The 20,680-nt window shown below is 38.0% G+C and overlaps 1 protein-coding gene across 1 annotated transcript in view; it reads left to right on the top strand.

Moving 5' to 3' along the window:
* abca1a (ATP-binding cassette, sub-family A (ABC1), member 1A) overlaps positions 1-20,680 on the top strand; it is a 33,157-nt gene that overhangs the window by 8,252 nt on the left and 4,225 nt on the right. Inside the window, exons 7-45 of the mRNA XM_073860618.1 lie at positions 1,094-1,285; positions 2,225-2,314; positions 5,709-5,952; positions 6,036-6,175; positions 6,257-6,373; positions 7,740-7,934; positions 8,317-8,522; positions 10,274-10,450; positions 10,543-10,765; positions 10,923-11,144; positions 11,709-11,913; positions 12,002-12,115; positions 12,199-12,370; positions 12,455-12,586; positions 12,669-12,808; positions 12,888-13,025; positions 13,108-13,340; positions 13,474-13,549; positions 13,625-13,824; positions 13,919-13,967; positions 14,070-14,183; positions 14,321-14,469; positions 14,557-14,681; positions 14,772-14,870; positions 15,080-15,269; positions 15,380-15,474; positions 15,568-15,600; positions 15,702-15,996; positions 17,443-17,612; positions 17,696-17,873; positions 17,953-18,068; positions 18,148-18,292; positions 18,377-18,501; positions 19,014-19,142; positions 19,232-19,352; positions 19,476-19,538; positions 19,615-19,721; positions 19,834-19,975; positions 20,056-20,190. Of these exons, the coding sequence (XP_073716719.1) occupies positions 1,094-1,285; positions 2,225-2,314; positions 5,709-5,952; positions 6,036-6,175; positions 6,257-6,373; positions 7,740-7,934; positions 8,317-8,522; positions 10,274-10,450; positions 10,543-10,765; positions 10,923-11,144; positions 11,709-11,913; positions 12,002-12,115; positions 12,199-12,370; positions 12,455-12,586; positions 12,669-12,808; positions 12,888-13,025; positions 13,108-13,340; positions 13,474-13,549; positions 13,625-13,824; positions 13,919-13,967; positions 14,070-14,183; positions 14,321-14,469; positions 14,557-14,681; positions 14,772-14,870; positions 15,080-15,269; positions 15,380-15,474; positions 15,568-15,600; positions 15,702-15,996; positions 17,443-17,612; positions 17,696-17,873; positions 17,953-18,068; positions 18,148-18,292; positions 18,377-18,501; positions 19,014-19,142; positions 19,232-19,352; positions 19,476-19,538; positions 19,615-19,721; positions 19,834-19,975; positions 20,056-20,190 (5,796 nt within the window). The remainder of the gene's footprint in view (positions 1-1,093; positions 1,286-2,224; positions 2,315-5,708; positions 5,953-6,035; positions 6,176-6,256; positions 6,374-7,739; positions 7,935-8,316; positions 8,523-10,273; positions 10,451-10,542; positions 10,766-10,922; positions 11,145-11,708; positions 11,914-12,001; positions 12,116-12,198; positions 12,371-12,454; positions 12,587-12,668; positions 12,809-12,887; positions 13,026-13,107; positions 13,341-13,473; positions 13,550-13,624; positions 13,825-13,918; positions 13,968-14,069; positions 14,184-14,320; positions 14,470-14,556; positions 14,682-14,771; positions 14,871-15,079; positions 15,270-15,379; positions 15,475-15,567; positions 15,601-15,701; positions 15,997-17,442; positions 17,613-17,695; positions 17,874-17,952; positions 18,069-18,147; positions 18,293-18,376; positions 18,502-19,013; positions 19,143-19,231; positions 19,353-19,475; positions 19,539-19,614; positions 19,722-19,833; positions 19,976-20,055; positions 20,191-20,680) is intronic.

Genomic DNA, 20,680 nt, shown 5'->3' with positions numbered 1-20,680 from the left:
ATTACTTTGATAATCGATTAATCGGATGATTATAATTATTTCATTAATCGATTAATCTGATAAAAAGCGGAACATCTATTTAATCAGATTTTTTCCTTATTATAGCTAAATAAAAACCTAAATATTTTTATGTAGATGCGTAATTTAAAAAGTGCAAAAGACACACATTGATTTATTAATATAATCGATAACACTGTACAATAAGATTTTATTAATAAACATTAATAAATGCATTAACCAACATGAACAAATGAACAATATAGTTTTATAGTAACTAGTTAATGTTAGTTCATGGTGCATTAATTAATGTTAACAGTTACAACGCTTGATTTTATAAATGTATTAGTAAATGCCAAAATTAACATGAGCAAAGATTAATAAATGCTGTTGAAGTTTATTTTTAGTTCATGTTAGCTAATGCATTAACTAATTGTTAACAAATACAACCTTATTGTAAAGTGTTACCATATAATCTTTATTTTTGACATTTAAAGCCTTAAATAAAAAAGTTTCTTCAGTTTTTAAATAGTAAAACGTCTTAAATTTAATTAAAAATATATATATATATAAAATTGAGTTGTAAATATTTAAGGATGTCCTGGTGAGGACATTTTTCCACCGATTACCAAAACTTATTTTAATCTTTGACTTTGCACCTTGATGAATATTAATATTATTTGTTATTAATATTATTTGTTATTTGTTAAAGGGAATAAGCCAGATGACATGACAGTGATATACCTGTGTTGTAACAAAAATAAAAAATTCGTTGATAACTATTTTAAAAATTCGATTATAATTGATTTAATCGATTAGTTGTTGCAGCCCTGCAAGTTTCCAGATACTTCTCTATAACTGTAAATATGCCATAATTGATAAGAATGTAAGATAATTGTCTACATTTTTTTATAGTATTTTTCCATTTTATGTTTAATTTCGATCATTCATAGGAGTACAATAATAACGTATTTAAACTTACATGCCGTATAATGCTCATAAAATGTCAATAAAATGACCAAATTAAATTAAATTATACATTTTTGTAAATAATAACATAACATTCATGGATTAACAGTGTTTTTCTGATCTGTAGGTGCTCATTGGTGGTTTTGGAGTTCACCTGAGAGATCTGTGCAATTCCACATCTCTGGAGGATTTCGTGACCATCGCCGATAAAAACGTTTCCCAGCTGACACAAAACATCATCTGCCAATCGTCTACTGAATGGCTGAACAATGCAGAAAGCCACTTCCTCTCCAACCTCGATTTCCTGAAGCCAATACGGGCAACTGAACACAATCTTTACCCATATTTTATTAATACAACGCAGTCTTGTTTAATCTATCGATAACAATTACAAGAAATAGTACAAGAAATCATAAATGAACTCTGAATATTGATGGTGCTCAGCCATTAATATAGTATCACTTATATAGACCAGTTCAAATGATGTAAACAACACTGGTCCAGAAACACTTCCTGTTACAGTTTGTGACAGTTATTTTTTTATTTCACATATATTATTATCTTTAAGATGTTTGTTTAATTTCAGTTAATTCAGGTTTATATGTTCTGTTGGTTTATTTTATCCCAACGTTTATCTAGTGTTAAAAACGGAAACAGGAAGTGCTTCTGGACCAGTGTTGTTCACATCCCTTGAAATGGTCCATAACCACCCAGATATTTCAATTCAAATTCATAGCCGTGTATAGGCTACAATAAATGCTTTTGTGCCATAGGAATTCCCAAAGTCCGGTTCAATAAGCCAATTATATCCAATCTAGGACAAGTGCACATTTTTGTATTATGGACCCAGTGAACTTCTCAGTTCATAAAGCCCAACAGACTAATATTGTGGTTGCATGATCGGTTTTACACAATATGTTCCTGTAAGTCAAAATAATTGGTTCAGCATGTTTGTACATTAAACACAAACAGCAGTGGCCGCCTGCCAGATGTCTTCACATATTGATGTCTTTGTTCAGTGTATATTCGCTTCACACTGAATGTTTCCTTTGTCTTGCGAGTAAAGAGCTTTCGAGAAACTCCATCACAACTATCATTACAGAGTAATTTAGTTACGTGAAGGGGACAATGACCCATTTAAAGTATTTCTAGTAAATGAACACTGTTTGGCTTGCGTGCCAATCGGCCTAATGATATGAAAAATGTTTCATAATCAAAGTGTTAATAATGTATTATTTACTTATTTTGGGCTTTACAGAAAGATGTTAAATCTGACCCGAAGATTATCCAAGATGTGTCCACGGCGACCGATAGCCTGCTGGAGAGCCTGGGAGCATTAGCAGTGGAGGTAAGCACAACCTAAAATATCCCGCACCCCCATTTTGCAGACAGAACAAGACACCAGACCAAATGTCCTTGTCTTGGATTAGTCTGTATAGACTAGTGGATTAGTCTATACAACACCGTAATACAACTTGTTGACGACTAAACTTAATGCTTTGAGAATCAATGAATTGTATTGTTACTACTAATTTCCCAGTATGCTAAATTATATTTTTGCTTTGCATCAAGTCAAATAATAATCTCAGACCTCTGCTTTGCCCCAATATCAAGATACAAGAAATGAATCTAGGGGGGTAAAACCGTTATGTCAACAGATGCCTATTTTGGTTGGCACCCGAACATCTCCGCTGTCAGAAACCCAAGCGTTGACACTTGACATTATAGCGGTCGTCAGGGTTAGCTCTATGCTCATGCGTGACGATCTCGGTCTGTTTTTGCCAACACCAGACAAAACTGCTGAGCTCAATAGATAAGTAAGGAAACAAGCATTAAGATCTCACAAAGGTGCATATTTCTCAATCTGTTGTATCCTCATCATTCGTTCCACGGGAATTGCCATTTCTTTTTAACCAGACATCATTTTATCATTTCAAAGCGAATGTGAAATCTAGCAAACGCCAACACGTCTCACGCAAATGTTAGTTCCTCTTTGTTCTCGCATGAGAGCGGCGGACGTGCTCGCTGAACTCGTATAACCCTCGCTGCAGCCGACAGCACGGAGGTTACTACAGGTCGTGCCTATTTCTTGAATTACTTGCCCTTGTTTACATGCCTGTCTGGCCTGCAGGGCATCTTTAGACACCTCCTGTGACAGCTAACAGGGTGACAGATATAACAATAGGTTATTGCTAGCAACTGACAGCAAGCTGACAAAACACACACTTAAAATGAAACATCAACAGAAGTGGCATTCATTTAAAGTAAAACTAGAAGAGATTATTAGGTTTGAAATGTTAAAATAAATCTTTGTATGGTAAGAGCATACTATGAAGTGCAGGGAGTATTGTGGGAAAATATTCATTTGATTTGTCCCGTATGGGTTAATGGAGATTTCGGGAAATGCACATGACGTGAATATATCCGCGTGAATCATACTGACTCATTCTTTGCAAACCTGCTCGATTATAACCCTTCTCATCTCAAACATTCAAACAGCAAATGTTTGTTTGACATGCAATGCCATTCTTTCATCTATAATATCATAGTTTCACGAACCATTATTTCGCTGGATGACATCAGTGCAATTCAATCTTATAAAGTAGGTTATCTTCCAGCGTTTTCCTCCGACGTGTGCTTTTCTCTTCATGGAGAGATTGACCGATAGTAACCTCTCCTCCAGCAGTCGAGCTCAAGCGTGCCACAGCTCCGCCTCTGTTCGGTTTGTTGCCTAGCGAGTGGCACCAGATACTGGTTTTCCTCGATTTTCTATCATACCTGTCCAATTAGCCCAGAAAACTGGTAATCTCATGGTTATTTTCTCTTATTGTTGCACAGCGATGCAATTTCTCGCAAATGCATACGGATACCTCCAAATGTCTGTTCTGGAGGCGAGTTTGCTGTTATTGCACAAGTATCGATCAAAAACTTCTTGTGTATTTTGTTTTTAGTCGAATAAAGTCATTTTTAGGAATATATTACCCATGTGTTTCATGATCATAGGTGTAATTAAATAATTATATAACCCAGTGAAAATTAAAGGGACACCCCACTTTTTTTGAAAATATGCAAATTTTTTTGGAAAAAATTTTGGAATCCATTCAGCCAATTTCCGGGTCTCGCGGTGCCACTTTTAGCATAGCTTAGCATAATTCATTGAATCTGATTAGACCATTAGCATCGCACAAAAAAATAATCAGAGAGTTTGGATATTTTTCACTTGACTGAGCTGGAAATGAGCATATTTTTTAAAAAAGTGGAGTGTCCCTTTAAAATATTTTTGGTCAGTATTTAAAGGAACAGTGTGTAGATTTTTAGCGGCATCTAGTGGCTCAGTCCACAGCTCACCCCTCCCTTTCAGAATGCATAGAGAAGCTACGGTAGCCGCCACAGGACAAACATGTCATCGTCTAAGACAAAACATAGTGACAAAATGTGCTTTATAGAGCAGTTTGTCCGGTTAGGGTTATTGTAGAAAGATCACGGCAACTTCCATGTACGAAAACCAGCGGTGTATGTAGATAAAATCAGCTCATTCTAATGCTGTGTTCAGACCAGCCGTGGTAGAGGTGTCAAGTGGGAGTGATTTCAATGTTAAGTCTATGTAAAGACACATTGATGCATGTATGAGGCGGAATCGGGTCTACCGCGCCGCGAGACCTCCAGACGAGCGTCGGCGCGTCTTTGCATTGGCTTGGCATTGGGGTCGCTCGCGCTTGGCGCCTCTACCGCGATTGGTCTGAACCGGTCTAGTTCACGAGTTGAAAAATGTTAACTTTGGCGGGAAAAGGCACCGTGTTAACCAATCAGGAGCTTGCTCTAGTAGTGATGTGATCACAGGAAGCGAGCGGAGTCGCAGAAGCCCCTCCCATGACGCAAATTTCCATGTGAATGTCTCGATGACTAGAATATCACATGCGGCTTTCATGCGTGAATGAAGCTTATAAACTCAAAATGTTCAAGCGGCAAACTAGACACGGTAGACGCGAATTTGACGTCTCAAACGCGGCTGGTGTGAGCTTACAGTAAGGTAATAAAAACAAATCAGTATTTTATATTGCATTTCTGTCAAGAGATCCTCCTAAAACTTACACAATGCACCTTTAAAAAAGCTGTAATATGTAACGTTTCCCTCTCTTGCGCCATCTCTGTTGAAATGTAGAATTGCGGGTTAATTTACATACTTATCTTTACAATCGGAGTCAAATGACTGCTTTTTGTTTTAGATATGAGTTGCATTTGCACTAAAAATAGTAATGAATGCATAAATCTGACATCTAGGGAGAATAAACACGTTTCTCTGTTATTATTATAATTATTATGATCATGTTTAGGGTTACTCACCATCTATAGCACCCTTCAGCTGACACTTACATCACTTTATAATAATTACACCCTGTGACACACAACGCTTTCATATTTAAAAGCACATGGACCAACACACATAATAACACACAGATTGCAGGTGTATTACTCATCTTGTTTGATTAAATTTCTGTGTTGTCCTTAAATATGCCTTTAAAGTCTCATCGCTCTTTCTCGTCTCATTCCTCTTTCGCATCCATAATAATGAGTTATTTATCGCAAAAGGATTCGATAAACATAAGCATTAACAGTCATTTACCGTGCAAACATATTTTTAACTGGTAGCTCACATATTGTAAAATTTGACCTGGTTTGATCATTTATTGTGTCATTTAAAATTGTAAATCCTAATGCTGCTTCTCGTCTTCATATCTCAGCTTGCGAGTATGAAGAGCTGGCGAGACATGCGGACAGAGATCCTCTACCTGACGGGAAACAGCATGCAATCCCCCAACCACATGTACCAGGCCGTGTCCCGCATCGTCTGCGGCCACCCGGAGGGAGGCGGTCTCAAGATCAAGTCCCTTAACTGGTACGAGGATAACAACTACAAAGCGCTGTTCGGCACCCACGGCAATGACAGCGACGAAGAGTCTGCGTCTGTTTACGACAACTCCTCCAGTGAGTATATCTATCCCATCCGTCCGTTCGTTTATCACCCATTTAGAGCTCAAATGCTAACTAATCATTGTTTATCTCTTTAGCGCCCTATTGTAACAGCTTGATGAAGGGTTTGGAGTCCAGTCCCATTTCTCGTATGATCTGGAGGGCTTTAAAACCACTGCTCATGGGGAAGATCTTGTACACGCCAGATACACCCGCCACCCAAAGGATCATACATGAGGTCAGGAGATCATACAGAAGGTGAAGATTGTCCACCGTTATCCTAGAAGACCTCTCTAACAAATATCTGTTTTTCTCTCAGGTCAACAAAACATTTCAAGAGCTCGGTGTGCTCAGAGATCTCGGGGGCATGTGGGAGGAGATGAGACCAAAAATCTGGAACTTCATGGAGCACAGCGAGGAAATGGACCTGGTTAGGGTGAGTTACGCACTTGTTTGTTTGAAAGCAGATATGAACAAATCTGGACTTTATACTGCCACCAGTAGGACTTAAGTGGTACTGCATGTAAACCTTACAGTTAAAATCACATGGCACACAACGTGTGGTCCAAGAAACGTTTTGGCAGGATGGGGGATCTTTAAACCCCTAGAGAAATATTGGGAGTGACCTGGTAACTAAATTAAAATGTGTTATGTAAGGTGTAAGGTGGCTCACACTGGCAACAAATTTAAGACTCCCTCTTATGACTTGACATGACTTTTCTAAAATGCAATGGTGATACTGTGGGAAAAAATATGCTTTAATTTTATTTTGAAACAAAAATTAAATAACTAGTGCTGAGCAAAGATTAATCGCGATTAATCGCATACAAATTACAAGTAAATTTTTGCATAATATATGCGTGTGTGGTGTGTATAATTATTATGTATATTTAAACACACTCAAATACATACATACATTTCAGAAATGTTTTATTTATATATAATTTTTTATTTATTTATTTTTATTTTTTTATTACCATTATGTCAGTAACAATTAACATTTGTATTATACATACAAATAGTATTATACAATAACATAGTATTATAAAGTAATAAGAACAAACATTCTTTTATGAGTTTATATATAATTTAAAAAAAATGTATTTTTATTTTTAAATAAAATTAATTTTAAACATTTATTTTTTAAAATGTATTAAATTATTTTATAAATTAATATAATATAGAATATATAAAATTTAAATAAAATATATATTAGGGCTGGGAAAAGATTAATCGCGATTAATCGCTTACAAAATAAAAGTTATGCATAATATATGTGTGTGCACTGTGTGTAATTATTGTGTATATTTAACCACACACACATACATATTCATGTCAGATTTTTTATTTATATATCAATTTTTTTAATTTATATATAATATAGAATATATAAAAATATAAATAAATATATATACACATGTAAATGTTTCTTAAATACATACATGAATGCGTGTGTATTTACATAATAATTATGCCAAAAATCACTTTTATTTTGTATGCGATTAATCGCGATTAATCTTTGCCCAACACTAATAACATCATGTGTGAAAACCCAAGTTATTATTTATGGTTTGCTGTTTTCTACATAAAATCATTCTACATAATGTAAAGAACCTTTAATGAATATACAACTTTGATATCTTTAATATTGACTGAGTAAGATCATGTCAAAGATTGAAATTAAAGTGAATTTAAATCAAACTTTAATGCTCATCTCATCGATTATGAGACTTTAGCCAAGGTCACACAATATTTGTGTACACTATGTATGAAATAACTTAATGTTACTTTGTCCTAAACAGACGCTGCTACAGAACAACGCTAGCGCTCGTTTCTTCAACGCCAAGCTGACTGGGACAGAATGGCGCGTGGAGGACGTGTCCAGCTTTCTGTCTAAGGCCTCCGAGGACACGCGTCCTAATGGAACGGCATACACGTGGCGAGAGGTTTTCAACGAGACCGATCAGGCCATACAAACCATCTCTCGATTTATGGAGGTACACTCACATAAACATTGAAAATGTGGTACTTTGAGTGATTTGAACATTGCATGATGATTGTTCAAAGCTTCCCGTCCTCAGTTAAATCGTGACATCTAGTCTCCCTAAATACGACAACCGTATAAAATGAACGACTTGTGATCGATGCTAATCAATTTAATGTTTCTTCGAAGCGAACTAAATCAAATTTGAGTCAGTGCATCTTTTTATACTTCTGGGTCACTGTGTCACGGCATCAGAGAGTGAATCAGTTTTCTAAGAAATCAATCATCCTGAATCACCGGAGTGGGTCATGTCACGTCCCAAATTAGCTACATCATGTTACGTGCATCGAGTTTTATGTGCTTCGTTTTTTAATAATTCCTGTCTTTTCCTGAAGTGTGTGAATCTGGATAAGTTGGAGCCGGTGGCCAATGAGGAACGCTTAGTAAACAAGTCCATGCGTCTGCTGGATGACCGTAAATTCTGGGCCGGGATCGTGTTTCCTGACATGCAGAAGAACACATCTGAACTGCCACTCAACATCAACTATAAGATACGAATGGACATTGATAACGTGGAACGCACCAACAAGATCAAGGATGGGTAGGAGACATTATATTTGTTTACATCACGGGGCTGTTTAATTGGTTGAGTTGAAAAATGTTTTACGTATATCCATTATGTTTCGATAAATGCACACCTGACCTGTCAAATGGCCTAAAAGAGCAATGTCTGTGGTAACCGTGGTATAACCGGAATAATTGACTCTGGTCCTTTGAATTTTTTGAAAATAATGCACACTGGGTGTATTACTACCTTGGGTGTGCATTATTTTTTAATATTTTAATGGTCCGTCGACCATTATTCAATTATTCTTATGTTTTTTTGTTGTTGCAATAATCCAAATTTTATTTTCATGAATCCTTATTTTTTTGCATGAATCCTATTTTTTCCAATAATCCTAATTTGTTTTTTGCATGAATCCTAAATTTTTTCCATTAATCCTATTTTTTGCATGAATCCTAATTTTTTTGCATTAATCCAAATTTTTTTCATTAATCCTAATTTTTTTTTGCATTAATACAAATTTTTGGCATTAATCTTAATATTTTTTTACATGAATCCACTTTTTTATTGCATTAATCCTAATATTTAGCATTAATACTAATATTTGTTTTTGCATTAATCCTAATATATATTTTTGCATTAATCCTAATATTTTCTTTTGCATTAATCCTAATATTTTGTTTTTGCATTAATCCTAATATTTTGTTTTGCATTAATCCTAATATTTTGTTTTGCATTAATCCTAATTTTTTTTACATTAATCCTATTTTTTTGCATTAATCCTAATATTTTCTTTTGCATGAATCCTAAATTTTTTCTATTAATCCTATTTTTTGCAGTAATACTAATATTTTGTTTTTGCATGAATCCTAATTTTTTCATTAATCCTATTTTTTTTGCATTAATCCTAATATTTTGTTTTTGCATGAATCCTAATATTTTTTTTACATGAATCCACTTTTTTATTGCATTAATCCAAATATTTAGCATTAATACTAATATTTGTTTTTGCATTAATCCTAATATATATATTTGCATTAATCCTAATATTTTCTTTTGCATTAATCCTAATATTTTGTTTTTGCATTAATCCTAATATTTTGTTTTGCATTAATCCTAATATTTTGTTTTGCATTAATCCTAATTTTTTTTTACATTAATCCAATTTTTTTTCATTAATACAAATATTTTGTTTTTGCATTAATACTAATATTTGTTTTTGCATTAATCCTTATATTTTCTTTTGCATTAATCCTAATATTTTCTTTTGCAATAATCCTATTTTTTGCATGAATCCTAATTTTTTTGCATTAATCCTAATATTTTTTTTACATTAATCCTAATTTTTATTTTCATTAATCATAATATTTTCTTTTGCATTAATCCAAATATTTTTTGCATTAATCCTAATATTTTGTTTTTGCATTAATACAAATATTTTGTTTTTGCATTAATCCTATTTTTTTTGCGTTAATCTTAACTTGTTTCATTAATTCTCTTTTTTTTCATTAATCCAATTTTTTTTCATTAATCCTATTTTTTCCCCTTTATTTATTTGAAAGGGACAATGCACATTAATCAACATTTTTTGTTTACACTCAAAATGTAAATGCGCCAGAGTTAGCTAAAGAGCTATTTTTCATCTGCAGTCCCTTGGCAGGTCACCACAGTTCCATTAATCCTAATATTTTTTTGCGTTAATCTTAATATTTTAATTAAAGCTTTACAAAACTTGAACCAAACTATCCAGTTACGTTGGTGAGAGCTAATGTTTGTTTTTGCTATAGATACTGGGACCCTGGTCCTCGAGCAGACCCGTTTGAAGATCTACGCTATATCTGGGGTGGATTCTCTTACCTGCAGGATGTTATTGAGCATGGAATCATACGAGCGCTGACGGGCAGCAAAGAGAAAACTGGAGTTTATATTCAACAGATGCCTTATCCCTGCTATGTGGATGACATGTAAGAAATGCCATTTTGTAGTACGTGCGTGTTCTTGTATTTTCTTTAGTTTTGTCTTCTGTTTTATCTAATCCCTTCTGTCTTTGCTGTAGGTTTCTGCAGGTCATGAGTCGCTCCATGCCTCTTTTCATGACACTAGCCTGGATGTACTCGGTGGCGATCATCATCAAAGGTATTGTGTATGAGAAGGAGGCGCGTCTGAAGGAGACCATGAGGATTATGGGTCTGGATAATGGAATCTTGTGGCTGAGCTGGTTCATCAGTAGCTTGATACCATTGCTCATCAGCGCCGCCCTACTGGTGCTCATACTGAAGGTACGCATTCCTCGTAAGCAATTTAACCATAACCAAAGAAATATCTTTGCTTTTCTATCAAAAGAGTCTCATGAGCTACACAAGAGCAATACAATTGTCCTCTGTTCATTACTTATTAAAATGCATCCCTAACGTGTATATTCTCTTTTTTGCTCAGATGGGGAATCTACTGCCTTACAGTGACCCCGGGGTCGTGTACTTGTTCCTGACCTCCTTCGCTGTTGTGACCATCATGCAGTGTTTCCTAATCAGCACGCTTTTCTCACGCGCTAACCTTGCTGCTGCCTGCGGGGGCATCATATACTTCACCCTCTACCTGCCCTATGTTCTGTGTGTGGCCTGGCAGGATTACGTGGGCTTTGGGGCCAAAGTGGTTGTGGTGAGTGTCTACTGTTGTGAATGTAGTGGTAGACGAATAGTAATATTTGCTACTATACTGTAATAGCTGCCGTTTTTAATGTATTTTACAATAACAGCCCCCGTTTTTTAATGTACTATACTGTAACAGCCGCCATTTTTACTGTACTCTACAGCAACAGCCGCCGTATTTACTGTACTTTACAGTAACAGGCACCGTTTTCACTGTACTTTACAGTAACAGCCCTCGTTTTTTAATGTACTATACTGCAACAGCCGCCATTTTTACTGTACTTTACAGTAACAGAAATCATTTTTACTGTACTTTACTGTAACAGCTGTAATTTTTTTTACTGTATTTTACTGTATTATCTGCCATTTTTACTGTACTTTACTGTAACAGCTGCTATTTTTTACTCTATTTTACTGTAACAGCTGCCATTTTACTCTACTTTACAGTAAAAGCTGCTGTTTTTACTGTATTTTACTGTATTATCTGCCATTTTTACTGTATTTTACTGTAACAGATGATTTTATTCTATATTAACATTAAAGTTTTAACATGAAAATGTTCTCTGTTTCACAGAGTCTGCTGTCCCCCGTGGCTTTTGGCTATGGGTGCGAGTACTTCGCTCTGTTTGAGGAACAGGGTGTGGGCATACAGTGGAGTAACCTGCTCTCCAGCCCTCTGGAGGAAGACAATTACAGTCTCACCACATCAATCTCTCTCATGCTATTTGATGCGGTGCTGTACGGCATTATGACCTGGTACATCGAAGCTGTGTTCCCGGGTGAGCATTCAGACAGTTTCAGTGTAACTCACAAGACATTGGCAAGCTTTGATAGGGTTTGCATGGTTTGAACCTGTCTCTCTTGCAGGCCAGTACGGCATCCCACGGCCATGGTACTTCCCGTTCACCAAGTCCTACTGGTGTGGAGAGAAATGTGGCGGGATGACATCAGTGTCTACCAACAAGAAAGAAAATGCTGAAGGTATAGAAACAAAAATGAAAACGTAATGCATATAAACATTTTTTATGAAAAATTGAGTTTGACGTGTTTGATGCATCTACTAGCCATTTGCATGGAAGAAGAACCAGCCCACTTGTCCCCTGGTGTTTACATCGAGAACCTGGTGAAGGTCTACAATAACGGGAAACTGGCAGTGGATGATTTGAGTCTAGGTTTTTATGAAGGCCAGATCACCTCCTTCCTGGGTCACAACGGTGCTGGGAAAACCACAACCATGTAGGCAACCAAACGAGACATCTACCTGTTCATCTGATATTAATGATGTGATGTTGTCTGATCGGTTTAATGTTTGTGCCATAGGTCTATTCTCACTGGCCTGTTCCCACCCACCTCGGGCACAGCTTACATCATGGGCAAAGACATCCGCACGGATCTGAGCACTATACGTCAAAACCTGGGCGTGTGTCCGCAGCATAACGTCTTATTTAGCATGTAAGTTGCCTCCAGAAATCAGGAGATTTTACAAACTAAACATTGTAGATCAAGAATCGCAACTATTATCAATACGTTTCAGGCTCACCGTTGAGGAACACATCTGGTTCTACGCACGTCTGAAGGGTTTGTCCGAGGAGAAAGTGAAATCCGAGATGAAGCAGATTGTGATGGACCTCGGCCTGCCCCATAAACGCAAATCTCGCACCAGTCAGCTCTCAGGTGCAGTAAAACAATAAATCATAACGTAAAGTTTCAAATAAAAGGTCTTGTATTTTAACTCTCTTATAATGTGCAATAGGAGGTATGCAGAGGAAGCTATCTGTCGCTCTGGCGTTTGTCGGAGGATCAAAGGTCGTGATTCTGGATGAACCCACCGCGGGAGTCGATCCATATTCCCGTCGAGGCATCTGGGACCTACTGTTGAAATATCGTCAAGGTAGACAGAGTCCATAAAACAAACTACTCTCGCGTCAATCTTCCTGAAACGTTTCTTTAAGACGCATATTTGTTCGATTCAGGTCGCACGATCATCCTCTCTACCCATCACATGGATGAAGCCGATATCCTGGGTGATCGCATTGCCATCATCTCCCATGGGAAGCTCTGCTGTGTGGGTTCCTCGCTGTTCCTCAAAACCCAGCTGGGAACGGGATACTACCTTACGCTAGTCAAAAAAGACTTTGATCTCTCCGCAAGCTCATGCCGCACCTCCAGCAGCGTTGCCTCCTATTCTAAGGGAAGCCTTAAGAAGGTACAAAAAATCATGTAGATGCATTTAGGGATAGAGGGTTGGTGACATCTTATGAGAAGGTTATCGTAAAGTTCCAATTGAAATTGTTTTATTTAATCATGCTTTCCTTTTTTTGGACTTTTTATCTCTGTAGGAGGACAGTGTGTCTGAGAGCAGTTCTGATGCTGGACTGGGCAGTGACCATGAAAGTGAAACCACCACAATAGATACCAACAACCTCCTAAGTCCCCTTGCTGTCTGCTGCCTAAATAAGTGTGCTAACTGAAACCTCCATGTTTTAGATATCTCCCTCATCTCCAACGTCATTTTCAAGCACGTTCCTACAGCCAGACTGGTTGAAGACCTGGGTCATGAGATCACATACGTTCTCCCCTATGAGTATGCCAAAGTTGGAGGGTTTGTGGAGCTTTTCCACGAGATCGACGATCGCCTGACCGACCTCGGCATTTCTAGCTATGGCATCTCTGACACGACTCTAGAGGAGGTGATGGATTATCATTGCAAACGTTTCAAGATCCTTAATGTGTTTTTTTATGGAATTGAATATAAATGATTCGTGTTTGTGATTTTTTGAGCAGATCTTCCTCAAAGTCGCAGAGGACAACGGGGTGGATGCTGAAATGTCAGGTAAAACCCTAGCATGATATACTATTACTGGTTTTAATAAATTCTCATAGCATCTGTGGGAACGTGTAAATTATGATTCCTCTCTATGTTGTTGTTGTTCAGATGGGATTCTGCCCGCTCGCAGGCACCGCAGGCACGCTTTCGGTGACCATCAGAGCTGTTTGAAGCCGTTTACTGAAGATGACTTTGATTTCAATGACTCCGAAGGTGATCCAGGTACTTTTTCTACTCATTCTTCATCCATTTCACGTCTTGGTTTATTTTAAGTATATTTCAACCCATTCTAAAGTGGTTTTATGCATGATAAATTTAAAATCGCATAAAATCTCACCTGGGTTAATGTGCACCTGCAGAATCACGGGAGACGGACTGGTTGGGCGGTGCTGACGGTAAGGGATCGTACCAGGTCAAGGGCTGGAGTCTGAAGAGACAGCAGTTTGTGGCTTTGCTCTGGAAGCGATTCCTCTACGCCCGACGTTCCCGGAAAGGTTTCTTCGCTCAGGTATGGCCTTCCATCCATCTTCGCGTAACATCAGATTTCAACAACCCATCACAAGCCTATAACACTTCATGATTGTGTCGGTTCCAGATCGTTCTGCCTGCTGTTTTCGTGTGCATCGCCCTGGTCTTCAGTCTCATCGTACCTCCCTTTGGAAAGTATCCGAGCCTCGCTCTAAAACCCAACATGTATGAGGAGCAGTTCACCTTTATCAGGTGCTCACCATCAGCCATACACCCCAATATGTGCTTTATTGGCTCTCTGTTTATAAGTCTTTGAGTCTAATAAGTGTTTGCTCACCACAGCAATGATGCACCAGAAGACGGACACACAAACAGGTTACTTGAAGCTCTTACGGACAATCCGGTTTACACTGAAAAATGCTCAGGAAAACAGAAAGCGATGTGAGTATCATGCTCCTCTAGTCGAAATCATGAGACGGTTTTATGCAATCAGGATAAACATTTTATCAATATATGCATGACCTGGGATTCAAACCCATGATATTGATGCTGCTTGCGAAATTCCATAGCAGACATAGACTAAAAATGTAAAAAGCGAAGTTAAAAACAAACAAAACTAAATACAATTTTTGTTTCTTTGACTGAAATAGTGGCACTTCGTGTCCGATCGAAGATGGAAAATGGGTGACTCCAGAGGTTCCAGAAAGCGTTCGGGATGTGTTCCTGAAAGGAAACTGGAGCATGGAAAACCCATCGCCTCTGTGCGAGTGCAGCTGTGAGGGACGGAAAAAGATGCTTCCGGAATGCCCACCGGCAGCAGGTGGTCTACCTCCACCTCAGGTACACATGTGACCGAATACTACTTCAATGTAGCATTATTACTCTTTATTTTAGCTCATGCTTCCAAACAAAATGATGTATGAATGCTTCTTTGTGATTATTTTTCTCAGATTAAAGTCACCACTACTGAAACCTTACAGAATCTGACAGGCAGAAATATCTCAGATTATTTGGTGAAAACATACGCTCAGATTATCGGCAAAAGGTGGGATACGCGAATCCACCGATACAGGTTTATTACTTCTTTTCAATTGAATGGCAGTGCTATAACTGTTGCGCTCTCTCTCTCTCTCTTTAGCTTGAAAAACAAACTCTGGGTCAACGAATTCAGGTACATTTACTACTTTGGATGATTAAATTGGAAATCCAGTCATTTATACTTTATAGTCAAAAAGGCAGGGATTTAATGATGTCTAATTGGCTGTTTTACAGGTACGGTGGATTCTCGTTGGGTGCTAGAAGCTCACAGGCCCTCCCTCCTCCCGATGAGATCAATGATGCAATCTCTCATATTCGCAACCGCTTCAGTCTAAAAGATGGAAGTCACTTTACGTTTGATCTACAGATAGGGAATATAAACTCACCGGAGATCCAAATTGCTACCCAATGTTTAGGATTTTGGCCCATGTTAACCCCAGCTTTTTACCCACAGGGAACTGCAGCCGATCGCTTTCTGGCAGGCCTGTCGTCATTTATCGGAGGTCTCGACACCAAGAACAATGTAAAGGTGTGTACAGCTACTGTTTATCGCATTCAAAGTTTCTCTTTGTGTGAAATAAAGAGCTTATAAGCGTTCAGGTGCTTTATTGCGTAAAGTAATCTATCAACAGAATTCCTGGCAGGGTGTTTCTTATTTGGATTTGGTTAATTTTTAATAGAAAATCAGATAAACTTGAAGTTTTATTATGCCATTTGTCTTGTATTTATATTATTTGACTGTTTTATGGGGTGGCTAATTCCGTATAATTTGTTATGATATGAATTGTAAAAAAACCGCACGATTATTAAAAAAAAACATAATGAAGCCCCTCCCTCTAACTCCACTCATAAACCCAGTTTTACTAGGGCGAATATACGTAAACATACAAATGCAATTGTACGAATTTATAGAAATTAGCCACCTGGTAAATTAGCTACGAAGTTCCATGAGATGTGTCATTATTTTCCTATTTTAAAAATTATTACTATATTTCATAAAATTATTTAATGTATTTAATCATATTTATTAAAATATTTACAATATTACAAAATATTTACATATTTATAATTTGTAAAAAATGTATAATTTAAATAAAAAAATGTATGATTATTAGAAAAAACAATAATGAAGCCCCACCATCTAAAGGGCGATTTATAGTCGTGCGTAGGTTCTACGCCGTAGCTACGGGGTAGGCTATCCGTAGCCTGTGCGTAGCTCTGTGTAGCCTGACGCGCACCTCACAAAAAATTTAACAGCGCGTCAGATCTACGCGGACCGCAAGCGCTGTGATTGGTCCACCAGAACCCCTCCCGTCAGATAAAAAAACTGCGTCATAGGTATTTCCGTTTGTGATGGTGAAAACAAAGATGAGCCAAGTTGTGGAGTGATTTAACTGCATCAGAAGTCGCTGTTTATTTACTTCCACCATTGCTGGTCTTCTCAAATTATAAACAACAAGTTGCTGTTTCTTCTTCGTTTGTGGGTTAACTTGCTAAGCTTCTTCTTCTTTCATGTTTGTGCTGCTACTGTGGTTACACGCATGGATACTGCCTACCAGCGGTCGTGCGTGTGTTTGCAAGTCGACGCGGACGACGACGCAAAAGTATAAATGAAAACCGACGCGGAACCTACGCCGTCGCTGCTACGCCGTAGGACCTACGCACGACTATAACGAGCCCTTAACTCCACTCATTAACCCAGTGTTACTAGGGCGATTTTACTTAAACGTATAAATGCGATTGTAAAAATTCGTAGTAATTAGTCACCTGGTAAATTAGCTACGATTTCATTATAATCATTTTCATTTTTGGAGCTTTCTTTCATTAAAAGCATTAAAATTATTTAATTGTATTTAGTAAAATTACTTAATTGTGTTTATTAAAAATATTTACATTATTTTTATATTGATGATTTATAAAAATGTTGTTGCTCTATAGAAAAGTCTAATTTTTATGACTGTCTTCTTTTGCGCAGATCTGGTTTAATAACAAGGGCTGGCACAGTATCGGAGCGTTCCTCAATGTCATGAACAATGCCGTCCTGCGTGCCAATATGCCTGCCGGCCCCGAGAGTTCAAAGTTCAGCATCAATGTGTTCAACCACCCGCTCAATCTGACCAAAGAGCAGCTATCACAAGTGGCCCTGTAAGTAAGCACGACACAGATTCATGCTTGTTTACCGATACGATCTGCATTTCTGACATTTCTGATCCTTATTCAACTGCCAGAATGACAACCTCAGTGGACGTGCTGGTGTCCATCTGCGTCATCTTCGCCATGTCCTTCGTCCCGGCCAGTTTTGTGGTCTTCCTCATCCAGGAGAGGGTGAATAAAGCCAAACACATGCAGTTTATCAGCGGAGTGCAGCCGTTACTATACTGGCTGGCCAACTTTATGTGGGATATGGTAAGTGTAGCCTATCAGTACTGAATGATCCTCATAGAAATTGTATTTAAAAATAATCATTTTATTCTTTCTCCTACAGTGCAACTACATTGTCCCAGCGACGTTGGTCATCATCATCTTCGTCTGTTTTCAGCAGGAAGCCTACGTCTCTTCCACCAACCTCCCTGTTCTCGCTCTATTATTGTTGCTATATGGGTAAGACCCAAAGCATTATTATATTGAAGTGTATGTAGTATAATACGTTATGATAAAAATGCGTTTTGTGTCCTTGTAGGTGGTCCATAACGCCCCTGATGTACCCGGCGTCATTCTTCTTTAAAATCCCAAGTACAGCGTATGTGGTATTGACGAGCGTCAACATCCTCATTGGGATTAATGGAAGTGTGTCCACATTTGTCCTGGAGCTTTTTGGCAGCAACGTAAGTCAGATTCTGTCTATGCAACTTCATGTAGATCAGATCTTTGAGAAAGTCCCTTCATGATGTTTCTCTTCATTGGTTCAGGAGATTGGCGGCATCAACAACATCTTGAAGAACGTGTTCCTGATCTTCCCTCACTTCTGTCTGGGCAGAGGTCTCATTGACATGGTGAAGAATCAAGCGATGGCTGATGCTCTGGAGAGATTCGGTGCGTAGCGTTCCTGTTTCTTTAAAGTAGAATCGCTATATTACATTCTTACATTTTACCAAGGGGAGTTAATTTTTTTCATATATAATTATGTTGGCTTGATAAAGCCAGCGTACTGTTATTATTATTAGGTTCTTTAGGATATAGTTTTTTCTGAGTGTTTGTTTTGATTTGGCAAACGGTCCAGATCTAAGTGCCAGTGGAATTGAGGACACAGAATGTTCTGGATGGTTTCCAGCAACCATCATTCGAATTGCAGCTGCTCAAAATTGCTTTATTTGTGAACAAAATCCTATTCTGAGAAAGACATCAGGACTGAATTAAGTAAAACATGTTACGAAATGCAGACAGCACTGCATGTATCTTTCTGGGGAAAGCAATTCCATAATGCACTGCAACAGGCTTATTGATAATAACGATAGCAAAGTACTGAAAAGTATAAATAACTAGTTTTTACGTAAACTATGTAAACATCTAACATTTATTTTTTTATATTTTTTGCATTAATTTCGGCGAGAATCGATTCCGGTCTCCTCTAGCGTGGGATATGGTGGGCAAAAATCTCTTTGCCATGGCTGTGGAAGGCGTGGTTTTCTTTACTATCACCGTTCTTATCCAGTACCGTTTCTGCATCAAAGCCAGGTGATGACCCAACACCCAATGAGCTTTCGTGCTTTCAAGTAAACAAAAATTTGGAAAATGCAACATTAACATATGTTTTGGTTTAATAGATCGGTTAGCACTAAGCTCCAGCCAATAGGAGAGGAGGATGAAGACGTGGCCAGAGAGAGGCAAAGGATTTTGGGAGGAGGTGGACAGACGGACATCCTTGAACTCAAACAGCTCACAAAGGTTTGTGAAATTATCAATTATTTAACATCTGGGACACGTCTACCTCAAGATCAATTTAATGATAGAAGTTATTGCATTAGAGTTGTTTATCAGTTTTACAGTAATTTTTTTATGTTCCCGCAGGTGTATAAGAGAAAACAGAAACCAGCTGTAGACCGACTGTGTGTGGGCATCCCGCCAGGAGAGGTGAGCTCACTTTCTCTTATTCTGTAGTTTGGTAATGGTAAGATTATGTTTTTAACAAAGATGTTTTTATCATCAGTGTTTCGGTTTACTCGGTGTGAACGGTGCTGGGAAGACGAGCACATTCAAGATGCTCACTGGAGATTCTGTGGTCACTAGCGGAGAGGCTTACTTAGCAGGCAAGAGGTAAAACCGCTGAAAGAACATAACATAGATTCCTCTTAAAATCAATGTCTCAAATACTGTGTTATAATATTTTTTAATCTTTAATAATATGACCAAATTGTTGCTTCTGCAGCGTGTTAACAGAAATCAATGAAGTCCATCAGAACATGGGATACTGTCCGCAATTTGATGCCATCAATGACCTGCTGACCGGCCGGGAGCATCTGGAGTTTTACGCCATTCTGCGGGGCGTCCCGGAGAAAGAAGTGTGCGAGGTCCGTTGCCTTCGAGATGAGTGCATCATAATATTAAAGCTAAAAAACGAGCAATCTAATTGGCTGTTTGTTCGTTACAGGTGGCAGACTGGGGAATCCGTAAACTGGGACTGATTAAATATGTCGACAAGCCAGCGGGAAGCTACAGCGGAGGAAACATGCGAAAACTCTCCACCGCCATGGCGCTCATTGGTTGCCCACCTGTGGTTTTCCTGGTGAGTGTGCAAATAATAAACTATAAACAAAAAATTTGTGATCGTTTAAACGTGTGATTAAATTAATGTCGTAGTTCTGGATTTTGGACGGTGGGGTAAAATAATGCAAAGGGAAAATTGTACTGCGTTATTGTGCATAGCAAAACAAATGGGCTAAATCCTTTCCAAATTAAGGCTACGTTTACACGTGGGCGGCTATTTTCATAAACGGACATTTCAACCTCTCCAGTTTAAAAAATAACATCGTGCACACATGTCAAGTGTTCATTTACACATAGCCGTGCATATATGCCATCAAGAGAAGCTCAAGCCCACGTCAGCCAATCACCGGCAGCGCTGGTGGTGACACGGACTAGTTCTTCATGTTGGAGGGAGGAGTTGTTGCAGTAGGTGATCAATGCCGTAAAAGTATCGCGAGAGCGATTCGAAATTAGACATCTACGTGTGATTTCTCAACTCGCTCTCGCGGTACGTTGACATCATCCGTCTG

This window comes from Misgurnus anguillicaudatus, chromosome 3 (genome assembly GCF_027580225.2).
Source record: "Misgurnus anguillicaudatus chromosome 3, ASM2758022v2, whole genome shotgun sequence".
NCBI lineage: Eukaryota > Metazoa > Chordata > Actinopteri > Cypriniformes > Cobitidae > Misgurnus > Misgurnus anguillicaudatus.
This window is presented reverse-complemented; position numbering and strand designations above follow the sequence as displayed.